The 17458-nt window shown below is 44.0% G+C and overlaps 4 protein-coding genes across 4 annotated transcripts; 2 read left to right on the top strand and 2 right to left on the bottom strand.

Annotated features, from left to right (window-relative positions):
• The first annotated feature begins 1966 nt into the window (after nucleotides 1-1966).
• Nucleotides 1967-3676, top strand: si:ch211-155m12.1 (uncharacterized protein LOC567653 homolog). The gene is made up of 3 exons (XM_047015900.1): nucleotides 1967-2213; nucleotides 2304-2351; nucleotides 2498-3676. Exons 1-3 carry the CDS (start codon nucleotides 2160-2162, stop codon nucleotides 3425-3427), a joined length of 1032 nt encoding a protein of 343 aa, XP_046871856.1. The 5' UTR covers nucleotides 1967-2159; the 3' UTR covers nucleotides 3428-3676.
• A 159-nt stretch (nucleotides 3677-3835) lies between these two features.
• idua (alpha-L-iduronidase) lies at nucleotides 3836-8365 on the top strand. The gene is made up of 14 exons (XM_047015816.1): nucleotides 3836-4211; nucleotides 4485-4625; nucleotides 4749-4831; nucleotides 4932-5039; nucleotides 5134-5229; nucleotides 5500-5702; nucleotides 5853-6032; nucleotides 6270-6486; nucleotides 6727-6936; nucleotides 7098-7219; nucleotides 7391-7516; nucleotides 7705-7781; nucleotides 7881-7981; nucleotides 8105-8365. The coding sequence occupies exons 1-14, from the start codon at nucleotides 4066-4068 to the stop codon at nucleotides 8203-8205; spliced, it is 1911 nt and encodes a 636-aa protein (XP_046871772.1). The 5' UTR covers nucleotides 3836-4065; the 3' UTR covers nucleotides 8206-8365.
• A 69-nt stretch (nucleotides 8366-8434) lies between these two features.
• LOC124464009 (purpurin-like) lies at nucleotides 8435-10296 on the bottom strand. The gene is made up of 6 exons (XM_047015880.1): nucleotides 10219-10296; nucleotides 9870-9984; nucleotides 9636-9772; nucleotides 9413-9525; nucleotides 9073-9285; nucleotides 8435-8814 (listed from the first exon to the last, which is right to left on the bottom strand). Exons 1-6 carry the CDS (start codon nucleotides 10233-10235, stop codon nucleotides 8804-8806), a joined length of 606 nt encoding a protein of 201 aa, XP_046871836.1. The 5' UTR covers nucleotides 10236-10296; the 3' UTR covers nucleotides 8435-8803.
• Nucleotides 10297-13976: 3680 nt separating this feature from the next.
• kcnv2b (potassium channel, subfamily V, member 2b) lies at nucleotides 13977-16159 on the bottom strand. Its single transcript, XM_047015624.1, has 2 exons — nucleotides 14820-16159; nucleotides 13977-14234 (listed from the first exon to the last, which is right to left on the bottom strand). Exons 1-2 carry the CDS (start codon nucleotides 16152-16154, stop codon nucleotides 13977-13979), a joined length of 1593 nt encoding a protein of 530 aa, XP_046871580.1. The 5' UTR covers nucleotides 16155-16159.
• Nucleotides 16160-17458: the final 1299 nt, after the last annotated feature.

Raw genomic sequence — 17458 nt, 5'->3', positions numbered from 1 at the left:
CTGGTTTCTCCACCACTATGATGGGAGGTTGTACACCAATAACAGGATACATGTTAAAGCCACTGCCATAGTAAGGATTCATGGAGTAAGGGAAATTATAGTAGCTATTCATCTGTGAGTAAGGGTCGGACATGGGGTTTGTTTGAGACAAATAGTAGAACATGGGGTTAGTTTGAGACAAATAGTAGAACATGGGGTTTGTTTGAGACAAAGAAGGTTTTGGAGTGATCCACTTGTATTTGATCTCCTGCTGGAGAACATTCTGGAGCATGGGGACTCCAGGGTTTAGGAAGTGGTCCATCTGTGGGTCAGGGAACAGCCCTGGCTGGAAGGCAGGGGTTCCATCCTGCTGCGGCTGTGCCGTCTGAGGTGGCAGGTCTAAAGAACCCGGAACCTGGGTTCAAAGGTGGGAGACATGCTGGTGGATATTGTAGTTTTATTATAATCAGCAATTACGTGGGGGGGGGGGGGGGGGGGGTTATATCATGACAATGCAACATCTGGTAAGTTATATTACCTGATTACAGTATAACGTGCTGTACAGTAGGTCCATAATGTTTTGAAATGGATATGACTATTGTGTGAAAAGTTCAACATTCCTTACCACATCACTTGGAAGTTGAATCTTCCTGTCTTCGGTTTGCTCCATCTATACAGAAATGTAAAAAAGTTCAATAGAGTTATAAACTGACAACACGTAACGATTAATCAGTCAGAATACAGTCAATAATTTGTTTTACTTCAACTTACTGGAGCTGCCAGACAAAGATAGAGAAGGCCTAGCATCAAAATGAAAGTCTTCATGCTGGACTTAATTCTCATCCTGTTAGATGATTATTTCAAATCAATACACATTTCAAACTTTTTGTAACTGTTCTATGTTTTATACAAAATGGCTTAAGAGCTAATTATGCAGTCACTCTATGACACTCCGAACACAAAGCCCAACTTTATTTATATTTTAATTGCTGACCTACCTTAGAAATAGGTTAAAGCTCCTGCAGGATCTATTGGAACTCTGTCTCTGATCAACGAATACAAAAAGCTTTTTAATACCTTTTTATCATGCTTTCAGCCAATCACAAGACACTATTTGCTTCAACCACCTTATAATGCTGCAACATGTTGTGAAACTCCCTTTCTAAATATTCTGTTGACCTGGGGTGTTATTGTTGCAGATTACTGTCAAAACAAACTTGTATAAAGAATGTACCACATGTTCAACCATTACCCACAAGCGTGTGATGGCTCCACAGGCACTAAATAGTTTCTTTATTACTTTTTATGCCACGAGGGTAAACCATACCGTCATATTCAAAAAATGATCACGGTGAGACCACAAATATTATTTAATATGATTTTTCATTAAAAAAAATGTAAAAATCCCAACTTGCACATCCATGAATTGTTCTGTCAGTTACATTTTTCAAGGTTTGCCACGTTGTTTCACACGAGGGGTTCCCAGACACCAATTCATTGCAGGTAATGGGCCTGTCTGGGCAGGAATGACTGGAGGTGAAGTCTATTAGCTAGCCGAATTGAACCAACATTTGTGGTTTTTCCTTCGGGGATGTGTTAGGTTTCTTTCCAGCATCTATTCAACAGACAAAACAAATATAGCAATAATAATTGCAATGAGATAACACTGATATAAAATGGATTAATATGACAATTCCCCTGCATTCACAGTGAGTGTACATCTGCAAGGTTTAAATGTCAACCAGTAACCTCATAATCATCATTCAATCCATCAATTAAAATTTAAATTAAATGCTGTGAGCACGGTCATTCTGACTCATATGTTTTGACTGTTTCTTCTCAATGCCACATATGATATGAGTAATGTGTGGTTCCTTTTGGGTTGTTTTGAAATCCAATTTGATTGTATTATTTCACAATTTCTTTCTAATAGCAGCGGCAAGGTGACCTGATTGGTTGACTGGAGATACTCAGAAGTATTTATATCAGATCTGTCATTGTAGAACAGTCAGACTTGGTTATTAGTGTCCTTACAGTGAGGGTCTGTGAGAGTGACTGTAAAAATAGATACATTTATGGGTATATGATTTTTTGTTTTTTATTAGTAACTCAGCTTCTGATATTAAGTACTGCTTTCGAATAATCCTATAACTAAACAATTTATAACTGTAGCCTCAACAATGAAATTGCTAGTGTTCCTACTGGGTCTTTTAATCACCTGTCACACAGCTCCGGTAAGTGTCCTTTAAACTAACTCATTTTGAACTAACCCACTTACCTTTGACACTTTTGTTTGCCTATTTAAAATATATTTACTGTCGCAGGTTGAAGATGAACATAGGAGAGAAGCTCGGTCTGCAAGTGAGGAAGAAGTAATACCAATATTTGATATCGTTTTTTAAACATTCTAGAACAATAGTATAGGCTTATTACTACAATGGCCCCTCATCATGTATGTTACAGCACTGTGTTTGGGTTAAACAGGCCAGAAACTGTAAAGTCTGTTATTATTTCATAGGTAGAGAACCTGCGTCTCATGTTGACTGAGATGAAACAGACTTTGGCAAAGGTCAACCAACTTCCTCCTGCCCAACCAGTGGCATCTCCAAAGGACCCCAGCATTGTTGTCCACTCCATCCCAGCATCTGGCCCTAAACCGGAACAGAACTCTCTCCCTCAGATCAACCTCTACCTCTCAGCTCCCGTGCAGAGTAGCGTCCCCCAGAATGAGCCACCGAAGCAGCCACCCAACCAGGAAGTCTTTCTGGCCACACCAGTCACCATCCAAGGTATCCCATTCACTCCAAACACTCTTCCTCAAGGAGGGACGCCCTTTGGCCCTTTCTTGCAGCATGGCATGCCTTTGCCAGGTCCACAACAACCCATGTCCTTCCCTATGCCCCAACCAGGCATGGGCTTCCCTATGCCCCAACAAGGCATGGGCTTCCCTATGCCCCAACAAGGCATGTCCTTCCCTATGCCCCAACAAGGCATGTCCTTCCCTATGCCCCAACAAGGCATGTCCTTCCCTATGCCCCAGCCAGGCATAGGGTACCCTATGCCCCAGCAGGGCGTGGTGTTTTCTTTTGGCCAACGGGAATTGCCTCCACCTGGAACCCAGCAAGCAGTACCCCAGTTTCCCCCAGCCTCCAACCCCCAGGGAATCTCCTACATAGCCCTGGTCCCGCAGGATGGTGCGTCCTACGGCAGCCAACCTCAGGGTCAAACCAAGTCTCTGTACATGCCTTTACCTCCTCAGATGCCTTCCTTTAATCCGTATGGGGGTTTCGGAGGACGGCCTACATTCGGCATATCTCCTCCAATCATATTCCGTGAGAGGAGCCAGGGGTCTAACATTCAAGTGCCTGCTGGTGTTGAACAGATTGAGGACAAAGAGCCAGAGCATGTTGAGCCAGAGCAAGAGGCAGTGAAACAAATGGCTGTTTAGTGTAGCTCAAGCCCATAGGCTTTCTACGGATGCTAGTGTTTCTTTATAGGATTATAGAGAGGTATATCTTTTTGGATAGTGCTTGCAGCTCTTATGGTTTCCTGTGATTAATATACATATCATGTCTGCTTTTTCTACAAAACATGTCAGTTTCCTTGATTGTATTTGTGTCATTTGTTTGCAAGGATTCCTTTTTGGGTCCAATGGGATCTGCTTTCCTCCCATATATCGAAATAAAAAAAAGTCTAAACATTCCATGTTACTCGTTTTCACATCTTTGCATTTATAATAAATTCGATAGTGCAACGGAATGAACATGTACACATTTTTTAATCAACATTGTAAAAAGGTTTCAGGCACGCACATGACTTTAACAGTCGTTGTCGAATTGCGTCCTACGTCATTAGTACAATCAGCTGATTATAACTGGTTCTGCTCTTGACTTTGGGTAACAAAAAGTTAGCAGTATTCTAGTGAAAGTATTACAGTTATTGGATATATTTTGGAGAGTATTCATCAGGCTGCATGCTTCATGCAATCATATAGTTGCCATGTGTTTAACATGCTTGATTGTATGTTGTATGTTGCTGGCTTACTGAACGCAGCTTGCTAGCTGAGCTAGCTCAGCTCTGGCAAAAATGAATCGTTGTATGCGGGCAACAGTTTTTATCTTTGTTTTGTCCTTGAAATTACCCCAGTATTTTAGTTCCTTGTATGAAATCTCAGTTGATGTCGGCAGGCCATTAAGACGGTTGGAACACTTCTGGAGAAGCACTGGTTTCTGGTATGCTAGCCTTCTCGACATTCATAGCATCAGATGTTTTGACAGAGGCAGTCATGACTTACACGCCAGATTCCCTTACGTTTGGGTATTTATAAAAGCTGTGTAATTTTCTGGATACATACGTTGTCATATAATGCCTGTGTTACCTCCACGTTGTTCAATAGAGAACTTTGCACTTAACTAACTATTGAGTGGACATCAGTTCTTTACATACGTGACACAAGTGTCAATAAATATGTCTTTACATACAAAAACACTTGTCCCACCATCCAGCCCTCCTCTCCCACACACCCAGGCTGACCAGTATGACCTGAGTAGTGACCAGGAACTGAACATGGCCTACGTGGGCTCCGTGCCCCACGGGGGGATCCAGCAAGTCCGCATCCACTGGATGCTCGAGCTGGTCTCAGCAGAGTGAGTGTGTGTTTCTGAGTGTGGTAGAGGGTTCATTTCTTGTCACTATTGTCTAGTAGTTTTAGAGATTCTGTAATCATATGTAATCAGTTTGAGGTGAACCTATTATATGGACTTTACCAGAGTTAACAAAGGAGTTCTGTACTACAATTTTACCAAACTGGACCAGCTGATCGACCTCTTACGGCTCAATGGACTACGACCAGGTGATTAACTCTGCACTCTCTTCTTCCCCTAGTGAAAGAACACAATTTACAGTTTCCTCAGAAATACATGAATCTGATTTCACATCTGGCTTTGTTCCAGGTTTTGAATTGATGGGCAGTGTGTCCAACTACTTCACCGACTTTGAGGACAAAAGACAAGTGCTTGAATGGAGGAACTTGGTGTATCTCATTGCAAAGAGATACATTGGTGAGCGCGTCACGGGAATGTACACCACAGGTTCAATTGATTTAATCTGCCTTAGCGAAATGTTTTTCCCATAACTATTCATCCGAAATTTCAGAGAAGTACGGGTTAGAAAATGTCTCCCAGTGGAACTTCGAGACATGGAATGAACCCAACAACCATGATTTTGACAACGTCACTGTGTCAATCGAAGGTAAATCGTTTTACATTATGATATTGACAGCTTTACAACTGGCTCAGTTACTGCAGATCCAAGAGGTAGCAGGTTCAAATCCCCCTCTTTACGTCACTTTGTATAAAAGTGTCTGCTACATGAATACCCTATTACATGGTTAGAGTAAGACTACGCATATTTAAAATGGATTTCTTCCGATACTATTCACAAACCCTAACTCACCACATAAAACGTACGCTTTCGTATTTAACCAGCTGTACCGTGCATGTCTGACCATCCTTCCTCAAGGGTTTTTAAACTACTACGACGCTTGCTCTGAGGGTCTCTGGGCGGCCAGCGACGCCCTGAGGTTTGGAGGTCCAGGAGACTCCTGCCACTCCGCCCCCCACTCCCCTTACTGCTGGGCCATGCTGCAGCACTGCTACAACGGAACCAACGTCTTCACTGGAGAGACAGGGGTCCGCCTGGACTACATCGCCCTGCACAAGAAAGTACGTGTGTGTGTGTGGTTGGTAGGGGGTTCAGCTGTTGTTATAGTCTCTCTAGGTTACGCAAATAAAACCGGCCAGTACATTCCAGAAGAAAAGCTGAACAAGGAATCCCCCCCCCAAAAAAATTACTGAAGGATTGTTGTCGTACAGGGGGGAGGCTATTCCCTACCCATCATGCAACAGGAGATCCAGACTGTGAGAGAGATCCAGGAGCGGTTCCCTAGCTTCCGGGCCTTGCCTGTGTACAACGACGAGGCAGACCCCCTGGTGGGCTGGTCCAGACCCCAGCCTTGGAGGGCCGACGTTACCTACGCTGCCATGGTGGTCAAGGTAGGTCAGTAGAGCTGTCCATGGTACTGCTAGGCAGTCACTCCAGGGGTATTGGGTACAAGTGAGGTATACTAAGCTGCATGTGCATGCAGTGGCATTCCTCACGTAAAGTATCAATATGTAATGTCTTGATGTAGCAGATCATTCTATCGAAGACATTGGGGGGGGGATTTTGAATCTGCAGTCCAATGCTCTAAGCACTGAGCTATACCCTCCATCTTTTCACCTGCTGTCCAGGTTATCTCCCAGCACCAGGACCTGCTGCTGGCTGACCGCAACAACACCATCAACTACACCCTGCTGAGCAACGACAACGCCTTCCTCAGCTACCACCCGCACCCCTTCACCCAGCGCACCTTGACAGCCCGCTTCCAGGTCAACAACACCCAGCCGCCCCACATTCAGCTGCTCAGGAAGCCTGTGCTCACCGTCATGGGCCTGCTGGCTCTGCTAGGTGGCTAATACCAAACACACTCACACACTCTACGGGAGAAGGAAAATGTATTTGGACTACTTGAGGTGCATTTGATTTGGGCCGCGGTGCTTGCGCGAAAGGTTTAAAAGGGTACAAACCAAGCGTTCCTCAAGTCAATTCAAAGTCATTGGATCTTCGCAGATGCAGTATGATGACTGTAGGATAGTTGTGAAGTGCCACAGATAGATGTAACTGGTTGTTTTCTGGTTGGGGTGTAAGGGGAGACCCAGGTGTTCACTCAGGTGGCGGCAGAGGGAGGGTCTGTCAACGGCACCGTGGGGGTCCTGGCCAGCACCCACGCCCCCTTCGTGCCCGGCACCTCGGACACCTGGCAGACCACAGTGCTGGTCTACAACAGCGATGACAACAGCACCTCCACCTCCACGGACCACCTCTCTGTGTCCCTCCAGGCCCTTCCAGCACACAAGGGTGGGCAGAGCAATATGGAGTGTGCTCAGACACTATTCACAGGGCCATACAGTGTTGAAGCCTTTTGGATTCCAATTGAAGTCACCTTTCCCAGATTGTTTTCCATCCACAATCATATTGCTGCTCCTGTAAGTTATTCATCTGTCTTTTGTCGGTTCCAGGTCTTGTGTACGTGACCTATTACCTGGACAACAACGTAACCAATCCCTACCAGCTGTGGCAGAGCATGGGCAGCCCTGACTACCCCACCCCAGAGCAGTTCAGACGACTCAGGAGCATGGAGGTGACAAAACAAACAACCCTCATTCTCAGACAACTGAACAGATCATCAGTTGTCTGCGTCAACAAGATTAAGTCTCCACTCGCTCGGATTATCCCAATGACTCGAATGATGGCCGTCTCAGGATGTGACCTCACCTGATGTGACCTCACAGGCTGTGTGTTGTGTGATTAGGACCCGGTGATGGAAGGACCCTTGCCTGTGCCTGTCGGAGGCACTTTGACCCTGAAGGTCAAGCTCCTTGTGCCCTCCGTCCTCCTGCTCCACGTGTGTGCCCAGCCCGGGGCTGTGCCAGACCAGGTCGGTGCCAACACGCTCTGGGCATCCAAGCTCTACATTGTGCTCATTTACATTGTCTCCTAGATATTTTGGGGGTCTGATAACATGATGTTTTGTCAGTAGGTGAATGGATCCATTAGAAGTCGGTTGGTCTGTTACTGACTGGTTGTGTAATAGGTCAAATCTAATAGTGTTTTTAACCCTGTAAGGTTAATGGATTGCGATTCATTGGCATCACCAAGGGCCAAGTCCTGGTCATATGGTCAGATCATTGTGTCAATTCAAAGTAAGTATCTGGCCTTTTAATATTTATTTGGTTATTTCCTACCTGTCCTTGTCATCTATAACATGAACCAGTCAGCAACCTTTTCTGTTTTATTCATAGATGCATCAAGACATATGAGGTGGAGTTGTCCCAAGATCAGAAGACCTTCTTCAGAGTAAACACCAAAGACTCCATCTTCATCTCATATGTGTTCTCACCAGGTAAGAACATACAACACGTATACAAGGAACCCTCCCCTCCACCTGTAGAACCTTCCAGTTCTTCCCGGTTTTAGACGATAAGAGTGACATCGGTGTTTGTTGTTTCTCTTCTCTCCTGCGTAGAGACCCGGGAGGTGAGCGGTGTCTACAGGGTTAGGGCCGTGGACTACTGGGGGCGTCCTGGGGAGTATTCACTCAGGGAGAGATACTCAGAGGCACACTAAGTAACAGTCCAACAGCAGCCGCTGAAGGTTTTTGACCAAACAAATGTCTTACAGTGATAGTATTTGTCCATTGACATAAATACTGTTTTGCGATATTAGACATTGTCGGTTCGCTTCTTTTATAAATATGCCGTTTTTTTTTTTTTTTATCATGTTTTTTTATCAATAAATACAATCATTTTGTCAAATGTTCTGTGCGTGTTTGCAGGAACAACTGACCATTCAGAAGTTTCTTTACAAAATTTATTGTCACCGACACAATTTTACAATGAAAGGAGGGAAACGCCATTGTTACAGTGCTATGGTGGATTCTATCACCACATTCACACGAAGAACCGTAACACTCAGTTCATTTGATTGGTGCATGCATCACATGCTCAGCATATTCACACAGCATCAGTTGTAGTGCTACTCACCAGGGGGTCTTTTAATATTGCAATTACCAGATCTTTCAACATTTTAACAGAAGATTGGTCAAAGTTAACGTTTTGGTACTAACAATACCCCAGTGTCCATTAAGACTTCCCTCTTCGGCCGTTCTCTCTGCCCCGACCAGCATGCTGCTGGACGGAACAGCAAGCGTCTATGGAGGACATATTTAGCAAGCGCCTGGAGGAGGAAGAGAAAGGAAAGCTGGATTAGAGAAGCACATTACGCACTCAGGCAGAAATTGACCCATTTCGAAACCAGCCATGGTAGGCAAGATTAGGGTCTGGGTTATGCACTTAATGTCGGACAGGCTGTCTGGCCCTCCCAGCCATAACAAACAGATTCACTGTGCATCTGTACTCGTGATGACCTACACAGTATGACTGGATGTAAATGTGTCCCCGAGGACCCGGGTGAGACGCGGGGAGGGTCACCCACCTGACTGCAGCACAGGCTCAAACTGGCCGGCCATGCAGATCTCCTCCTGCTTCTGGCGGACGATCCTCTGGATGGGGGGGGGCAGGCCGCGGGGGTTACGGGAGAAGATCAGGGAGTAGCCGTCCTCGCAGCTGCCGTCGTCCTTCAGGGTGCGGCAGGCGTAGGTGATGGCGTAGTTGTCGTAGTCGGTGTCAATGACCCAGTAGTTGTCGCCTGTGAACGGGAAGGAGAAGGGCAATGATTGTCTGTGTGGATTCTTCCCTGAGGAGTGTGTCTTAAGTGAAAACAACTAGAGTAGTACATTGCGATTTTTTGTGTTTGTTATGTTCCTAAGACTTACCTCCGCTGGACAGGTAGCTAGCCAGGCCCTGATAGTTCATGAACATCTTGCCAGGGTTAGCAGGCTCAGGCACAGAGTACTGGGCTGCCATTTCAGCACACACAACCCAGAATCTACAAAGGACATTTGAAAAAGACATAAACATTTCAGGCTTTTCAGTTTACTTGACGAGAAATGATGAGAGGGTGCCTAGTCCTCTTGAGAAACCCCGAGAGGCTCTTACCCAAAGAGAGTGACTCTGCCCTTGGAGGAGGCGACCATGGAGCCGTCATCACCGATGGTGTACTCAGCAGAGATGTTGTCCTGGAGGAAGAGGCCTTCCGGGTCCTTCTTCTGCAGAGCGTACCACTTCCCTGCATACTGCAATGCGGACACAAACAAAGCTTTTTGTATTAGAGACGGTTTCCTTCAAGGTTGGGAAGGGTGAGGACGGTGAATGGACGCGGTGGGAACTCACTCTCTTGGGGTCGAAGTCCTGTTTGACGGTGAAGCTGTCCACCACACAGGTGGCCCAGCTCTGCTCGATGCAGGCCAGGAGAACGAGGACCAGGGCAAACATGCTGTAGTCCATTCTGATGGAGAGACACAGCCATTAGGACTGGTACTGGATGAGTGGTACGCAACTATACTACGCCGTAGACAGAGTACATTTTCTCTAAAAAAAAACGATTTGGTTTACCGTGGCATTTTACATAAGTATAAGACTTTTAGTCGCGTTTCATCGCAAGATCTCACGATGAATGACAGATGTAAACAATAAAAACGAAAAAGACTTTCAGCAAACACACTGCAAAAAAGGAACTTACCTGGATAGGTTGAGCATGTAGCAGGTAGTAAGACGTTGAAGCTGTGTTGTTTTTCAAGTGAAGTGAGGTGTCTGGCCAGGATCCTTATATACCCATTTAGGCTCACATTGGGAGCCTAAATGGGGGGTTTAAATCTTATCGCTAATCCTTTTAACAAAATCCCAACCGTAAGCTGTTAGACTGTTGACCACCATGGAAATGGCTTTATGTAATTGTAGAGGGGCTATATAATAGTCTATACAGAGACAAAGCACATGTCGAGGGTAATTGTTGACTTTAGGGACACCCTCACGATGCCAAGTCTGTCACACATAGTAACACATTTTTATTTTAGGCAACAGATCACTGCGTAAGGTTCTCAACAGAACAATCAGTATGTTTACATTTGTTGCCCTCAGTTGTCCTCAATGCTTTTGGTTTACACTTTGAAAATGATGTATAGGACAAATAAGTTATAAACCTTCTTTATTATGAAGACCAATTATTATTCAATCATACCTTTCGCCTGTCACAAGGAAGTCATGAGAATAGACAGAAATTATTTTTTATGAAATATGAGGGACTACTTTGAATGTCTAGACCCAACTCAATAATATATTTGTTTGGTGAGTATACTACTGATTTTTATATTCTTTTAATGAGAAAATACTCAAATGGAATCTTTGCAAACCCCCAAAAATATCGTAACATCATTAATAAGGAAATCTAAAGTGCTGGTTTTCCTTTTGGCATTAGGAGTTCCCATTCTTGGTAACAAACAACATAGTGTTTGTGTCTGCATATTTCCCAGTCGCATAATCTTCTGAGTTGGACTTTGTGCAGCATGTGAATGAAAACACGTGTTGTTGGAGGACTGAGGTACGTGGGAGTTTATGTTCAGCTGTTTAGAGATAAGTAACTGTGCTGCATCCTGAACTGAAATACCCCCGTAGTCTGTACCTGTAATCCCAAACAAAACGTTCCCGAGCAGGAGACAACTGAAGCGCATTAGTGACTGGACCAGGTGATTAATTAGTGACCGGACCAGGTGATTAATTAGGCGGAACACGAGACTATCTTTGCTTAACACAAACCAAACTTACTGTCTGACAAGTCATTAACCCCGTCACAGTGACAACATTTGGATCATACACACTAAAACTAATTGAAACTGTTCCTTAGACAACGGAACAGAAAATGGGATGAATTTTGAGTGATGCCTTAAATAATCCACAAGTGGACATGTCAATTGAGTCACATGGCCTGTCACACACCCCGTCCATCATCCCTGATCTAAATATATACACACACAAGACTAACATGGTGATCTTAATATCTAATATAGCTGATCTTTCCACGGTACTGAACAGTTTTGTGATGGTCAGATGGCGTCCTTGGAAGTGACAGACCTGCTCCTGGACAATATTCATAGGCTTATGTGATGGCGTAACTTGTCAAAGGTTTCCATGTCAAAAAATTATATTTTATTCCTACTTGGAGGTTGTAGCAGCAAATAACAGTAAACGGTTGTGATTTTTTGCATCCGAAACATAACCCTGAACCAGAGACCTTGCATCTCTGAAACAAGTTATTTCAAATTCTCATTTCAATCATTACATGACATAGCAGGACAGTCTATTTATAGTGAAAACGAATGACATGGATAAAAGACACCAATACACCAATTTTCCATATAATTACTGTGCATTTATGAGACGTTGTCATGGGTACAAATGTGAACTTCAAAAGATGGATTCAAATAAGCCATTATTTTACATTCCATGTAAATGCATACTGAGCACCATCTTCTCTGGCACAAAAAGGGGATTTGAGGTAAGTGTGACAGAGAATGTTTGACCATGGATTTCAAAAAAGGAAAAAAAAGAGGGTTTCCATAAAGGAAAAACAGTTAGTATATAAATTGACCTTCCCAAAGAAATGACTTCTTGTAGCTTCTCATTTCAAAATGGATTCTTCACTGGCTGTAGAGAGAACAGAGAAAGAGGTCAAGTTTCAAGTACCAACTAAACTGACACCTCAAACATGAGCAACTGGTATGATTTTACATGACACAAGTTCAGTATTTAGAACATGGAAACTTTATGTTGTCTATAATGACCTATGTCTTTATGAAAAATGCTTTAAATGTGAAAAGTGAGTATTCCTGGTCAAATAAACAGACCTTCAGCAAGCTCTTTAGCAATACGCTCCTTCTCTACACGAATCTTCTTCTCCTCCTCTTCCACACGTCTTTCTTCTGCTGCAATGGGCTTCAATTCATCTGAAATTCAATATGTTATGAAGTTGAGGATTTTACGCTTGGAAATTGTCTTAAATCTAAACGAAAATGTGTCCTTGCTTGGCCAAGCTTTGATCCTGGAACACCAAATCTCCATTAGCATTGATTGAGAAATGTGAAAAATGTATGTCTGCAAAATTGCCGAGAACACTTTTCCTTTGACATTGGCTATTGTTTTGAGTTATTTTTCACTTCCATTGAGTGCATTCTTGTAAGTAAAATGTAAAATATATCTGCTAGACTTGTTACCATAGACCATTTCTTTTTACAGTCTATGCTTGTTAATAGAGCATTGCTGTCTGCAAAGTCAGTTAGCATACATTCTGTACGGTGCGATTCGACATCGCCTAAACTAGCGACATTTTACCTCCTTACGACCTTTGCTGGCTAGTTAGCTTTAAAATGTAATCATACGTGATGTCAATGACTATGTTTTGCTTCTGGACACCAACTTACCATATCGTCGCTTGCCATAGATAATGCCAGCTATGAGAGCGGAGTATCTGGCCGTCTGCAAAGAAATAAACGTCAAAGTATTACTAGGCCTAGTTTTACATAAGAGGGTGTGAAACTAGCTAGTCTAGCTACAGACTGAAAAACTGTTTTAGTACGTTTAGTTTGTTGGCAACATTTAAGGTAGATTTCAATGTTATACTGGCCAAGATTTCATGCATGTAATTTAATGCCTGCACGTTGGCTGCAGTATCTACCTTTCGTACCATCAAGCTCTAGAGCGAGCAAATTGGGCAGTAAATCTTAACGAAATGTATTAATTTCTAAGACTTTGCAATTGCAAAAGGAAAGAATAACGCTTTAGTGACACAAACCTTGATAAGCGGTGATACTTGTACTGGAGGGACCATTTTTCTGCTGAATCTGGCTGTTTAGCTTGCTTCAATGTAGCTTCACAACAGAGGTCACTTTCCCTGCGAAGAGCATTTCGGGAAAACAGTGACGCCTCTTTTTACTTTTTTATTTTCACCACAAGGTGTCAGGGTGTCATTTAACACAAGGTGTCAGGGTGTCATTTAACGCTGACACCTAAATCATTTTATTAGACGCGTCAGTGTGTCTAAAATACTTCAGAGATGGGACAGATTACCATATTTCTGTCATTTTCCTTATCACATGCTATATTATGTAACCCAATACAAAGCTTTAATTCAAAGATGACGTGTTAGAAAAAGATTTATTTCATTCATTTCCAGGCAAACAAAAAGCAGCATGTGAGCAGAAAAGTACATTTTGGTAGAAAACAGGGACTTGTTAAGTCATTAATTATTAGTCATTATTCAAAGAAAGGTGTAGTACAAAAGATACATGATCTGACCTTTCACCTATCAGATCAGGCAGCACAATTGCTCAGTTACCTTAGCCAATGTAGTTCAAATCAGGAACTTTTTCTAGGTAGGCATATTCGATCCAGTTTTCGTTGTATTACTGTATTTTACTGAGGCTGGGAAATCTCTTTAAGTCTTGTTCAACTGTGAGTGTTTCCACAACATATCGTTATCTTTCTCACTATCCTTTTGGAAAATCTGATTTTACCCCTGTTCTTCATGTTCGCTGTGTACTCATTGGACTTGAGCTTTGAATAATAGTCTGAGAATTTGTTGAAGAGGATCGAGATAGGAAGGCCGTTGAGGATGATCCCAAAAGAGATGCAGAAGAAAGCAAAGAGGCGTCCCAGAAGCGTCTCTGGATAAACGTCCCCGTAACCGACCGTGGAGATGCTGACCTACAGGGGACAGGTAAAGGTCAAAGGTCATTAGGGGTAGTGCAGCCTACGTGACTCACTGTATGCCCACGACACAGGTGTACTTGTTACAAATGCACACACTGACGATGGCTTAGGCCGAAACGCGTCTGTGCATTAACTGGTCAAGATAAGCAATGAGACAAGCTTGAGAGTTTGGTTTTTCTACTTTAAATCTTGTTACAAATACAACAACACTGGTCATTAGAAACCCCAGCGTTAATGAAAGTGTTGGTTGACTCCAAATTCTACTGTGAATAATATAACTGCTGTATACGACTGTGGAAAGAAGAGAGCTCACTGGAACAGTGTGATCCAGTTCAAGTTCACCACACAAGATTCTTTCAGTTACGATTCGAGTTGAAAAATGACATAACATTTTGCATTTAGACCCTTTGTCCATGACACAGGACATGCAAAACAGAAGACCATGGATCTAGAACAAGAAGTGCATAGTTCTACAGTATTTCAGTGGTCAGAGTCGAGGAATGGTCTGTGTTTACCAGCCTCATCGCAAAGTAACCACATAGAGGCCTTCTGGGTTTCGGAAACAAGAGGTATACTCACAGCTGCCCACCACCAAGCATGGGGAATACTGGTGAAGTTGGTCTGAGGAACGTCATGCTCCACCGTGTACACCATGGCGGAGAAGCTGAAGATTCCCATGGCGATGAAGAGAAACAAGCAGCCCACCTGCTGGTAACACTGGCGCAGGGTGAACCCGAAAGCCCTCAGTCCCGTGGAGTGGCGCGCCAGCTTCAAGATCCGGAAGATGCGCATCAGCCTCATGATCCGTAGCACCTGGCCCAGCTTTCCTACCTGGCCCACCGCTTTCATGTCGCTCTCGTGCTTGATGTCTGCTTGCTTGTCAAAGCACTCCAAACCCAGCTGCACGTACTGAGGCAGGATGGCTACCAGGTCCACAGTGTTGAGGACACTCCTGCCAAAGGTGTGGAGATCCGGAGTGGAGGCCAAGCGTAGGAGATACTCCATCGTGAAGAAGGCAATGCAGAGCGACTCCACGTATTCAAAGTAGGTTCTTCCGCTGGGGAGACCCGCATGGGTCTTGAACTGCATCTCCTCCACGGTGTTCAAGGTCATGGCCACCAGGGACACCAAGACAAACAGGCTGGAGGCCAGGGCCATCAGCTTGGCCGGGATGGAGGAGAAGGGCTTCTCCATCAAGTTCCAGATGATCCGGCGCTCGTGGCCCATGAACATGCCCCGGAAGAGCTCCTCGTTCTCCTCGATCTCCACCTCGGCCTCCAGCTCCCTCTGGATCTTCAGCTGCTCGTTGAGCTCGTCCTGGCGCTCCTCGAAGGAGATCCGGCAGCAGCGGTGGGTGTTCTTGATTCTCACCCCCCAGTAGTTGATCTCCTCCAGGAAGTTGCGGGGGCACAGTTCGTCTTTGATCCACAGGACGCCCGTTCGGTAGAAGGTGAAGATGTTGTTGAAGACGTCCGGGTCTCTGTCGAAGAAGTACTCGTTGTTTTTCACTGTGTAGTCGTCGCACAGGTCAAGTTTTTTGTTGTGGTCTGTGTAGGTGGCCAGACGACCTATCCTGGTTTTGGGGTACTTGGCAGCCACCCGGTATGCTATCTGATAGGGCTTTCCCCCGACGTTGATGTTGAGCATGTAGTTTCTGGCTGGGGAGGAAAGCCTGGAAACGGCACAGGACACTCTACCGTCGTCATCCTCGTCGTCATATTCGGCGTAGATGTCGTAGATGTCTCTGCTCAGCTCTTGCATGGAGTTCCATTCTTTCATGCAGCAGTCCTTGACGAACGGCAAGGAGCTATTCTCAGAAGTTTGTGGGGCATCTTCCGGCCCGGTGACTTTGTAGTTGGGGAAGAGGCTCTGTCTTCTGTTCCATAGGTTTAGCACCTTGCTGGTGCTCCCCATGTTAACACCCTGGGTTACACAGCAGACAGCCTTCTCAGACCGCTCAGTATTCCTCCCCTCTAAAAACCCCCTCAGTAAAGGACAAAGGATGTGATCAGGAGACCTCACAGCCCCATTAATGTTGCTGACTGAGAGGATCCATGTACTTACAGGGAATTTAAATGCTCTTATCTCTTGCCTAGAAGTCTGGCTGCTTGTGACGTCGTCGTATGACATGTCTTATGGAACCTCCCTCGTCGATTTACTTCCTCAAACCGACTCACTCAGCGGTTTGTGGGTGGCCAAAGTGTTGGCCAGGGACCTAAACAATGCATTCTATAACAGTCATCTTGGATGCTCTTTAAAGATTATTTTGGAATAAAAAGCTTATTTACCTTTTTGAAACATGATTTAATGCCATGCTTAATTAGTTTGACAGCAAATAACAAATGTATCAGTTTAGAGAATAGAGTTAAATCATTTTAAATGTAAAAGCACGGTATTTATAATGTGCTATGGTGTGATTGGCAGTCAAATAACATGTATGCTTGTGCAGAGATATTGCTGAGCATGTGCAATATGAACGCTAGCAAAGCATTGTGCCCTGTTCAGTAATCTTTTAGTAATCCCATGTCTTATAGGAATGTGAAGATTAGTTGATGGCTCGCAAGTCCAGGGGACAAAAGAAGGTAGCTTGTTTCTGCTCAGCTATAGATGATTGCTTTTCCAGTCCACATTAATAATTCAACAAAATTAATAATATTGCCCTTTTTGACACATAAAAATTAAACACAATTCCACCCTTTGGGAACAATGAGGGTGTCATGTTAAACAAGGATAAGGGCATTATCCAATTACAAAGTAGACTACTTATTGTGTAAGGGGTAATTGGGGGTGGGGGGGGGGGGGGGTAGAGGGGTTCGTGTGAAGCATTCTCACACAACACTCGTGGTCAACACTTCGACCAGCTCTATTGATACAGGACATCACAAGCACAGACAAAGACCAACACCAACAAACAGAAACATAATTATGAGGTATCAATAACATTTCCATAAAGAGTTTATGTCTTCACAAGCTCCAATCAGAAGAACCACTCAAATATTTAGTTTGCTAAACATAATTCTTGCTTTGAAAAGGAATTCTGAATGCCCAATTGACATGCTGTATGAGAGGTGTATTCAACCAGATGTAATCTTGTGCGTGAGTTATATCTGTTTCATCCTCCACTGCTGCTAACAGTGTTAATAGGTTAAAACAATTAAGGACTTACTTACTGACATGTCATTTGAATAAATCTCTCACTCCCTGGACTGTCACGGTAG

The sequence above is a fragment of the Hypomesus transpacificus genome, unplaced genomic scaffold (assembly GCF_021917145.1).
Source record: "Hypomesus transpacificus isolate Combined female unplaced genomic scaffold, fHypTra1 scaffold_31, whole genome shotgun sequence".
Taxonomy (NCBI): domain Eukaryota; kingdom Metazoa; phylum Chordata; class Actinopteri; order Osmeriformes; family Osmeridae; genus Hypomesus; species Hypomesus transpacificus.
Note: the sequence above shows the minus strand (reverse complement) of the source record. Positions and strands in the feature narration are given on the sequence as shown.

Bases quoted from the DNA above. Each gene is read 5' to 3' on its own strand.
- si:ch211-155m12.1 (XM_047015900.1), top strand. From the start codon at position 2,160: ATGAAATTGCTAGTGTTCCTACTGGGTCTTTTAATCACCTGTCACACA. The intron at 2,214-2,303 runs GTAAGTGTCCTT...TTACTGTCGCAG, and splicing joins TCACCTGTCACACAGCTCCG to GTTGAAGATGAACATAGGAG. The intron at 2,352-2,497 runs GTAATACCAATA...ATTATTTCATAG, and splicing joins GGTCTGCAAGTGAGGAAGAA to GTAGAGAACCTGCGTCTCAT.
- idua (XM_047015816.1), top strand. From the start codon at position 4,066: ATGAATCGTTGTATGCGGGCAACAGTTTTTATCTTTGTTTTGTCCTTG. The intron at 7,782-7,880 runs GTAAGTATCTGG...TTTTATTCATAG, and splicing joins GATCATTGTGTCAATTCAAA to ATGCATCAAGACATATGAGG. The intron at 7,982-8,104 runs GTAAGAACATAC...TCTCCTGCGTAG, and splicing joins CTCATATGTGTTCTCACCAG to AGACCCGGGAGGTGAGCGGT.
- LOC124464009 (XM_047015880.1), bottom strand. The intron at 9,526-9,635 runs GTAAGAGCCTCT...TGTCCTTTGTAG, and splicing joins GGCAGAGTCACTCTCTTTGG to ATTCTGGGTTGTGTGTGCTG. The intron at 9,286-9,412 runs GTAAGTCTTAGG...TCCCGTTCACAG, and splicing joins TAGCTACCTGTCCAGCGGAG to GCGACAACTACTGGGTCATT.
- kcnv2b (XM_047015624.1), bottom strand. From the start codon at position 16,154: ATGGGGAGCACCAGCAAGGTGCTAAACCTATGGAACAGAAGACAGAGC. The intron at 14,235-14,819 runs GTGAGTATACCT...TGTCCCCTGTAG, and splicing joins ATGCTTGGTGGTGGGCAGCT to GTCAGCATCTCCACGGTCGG.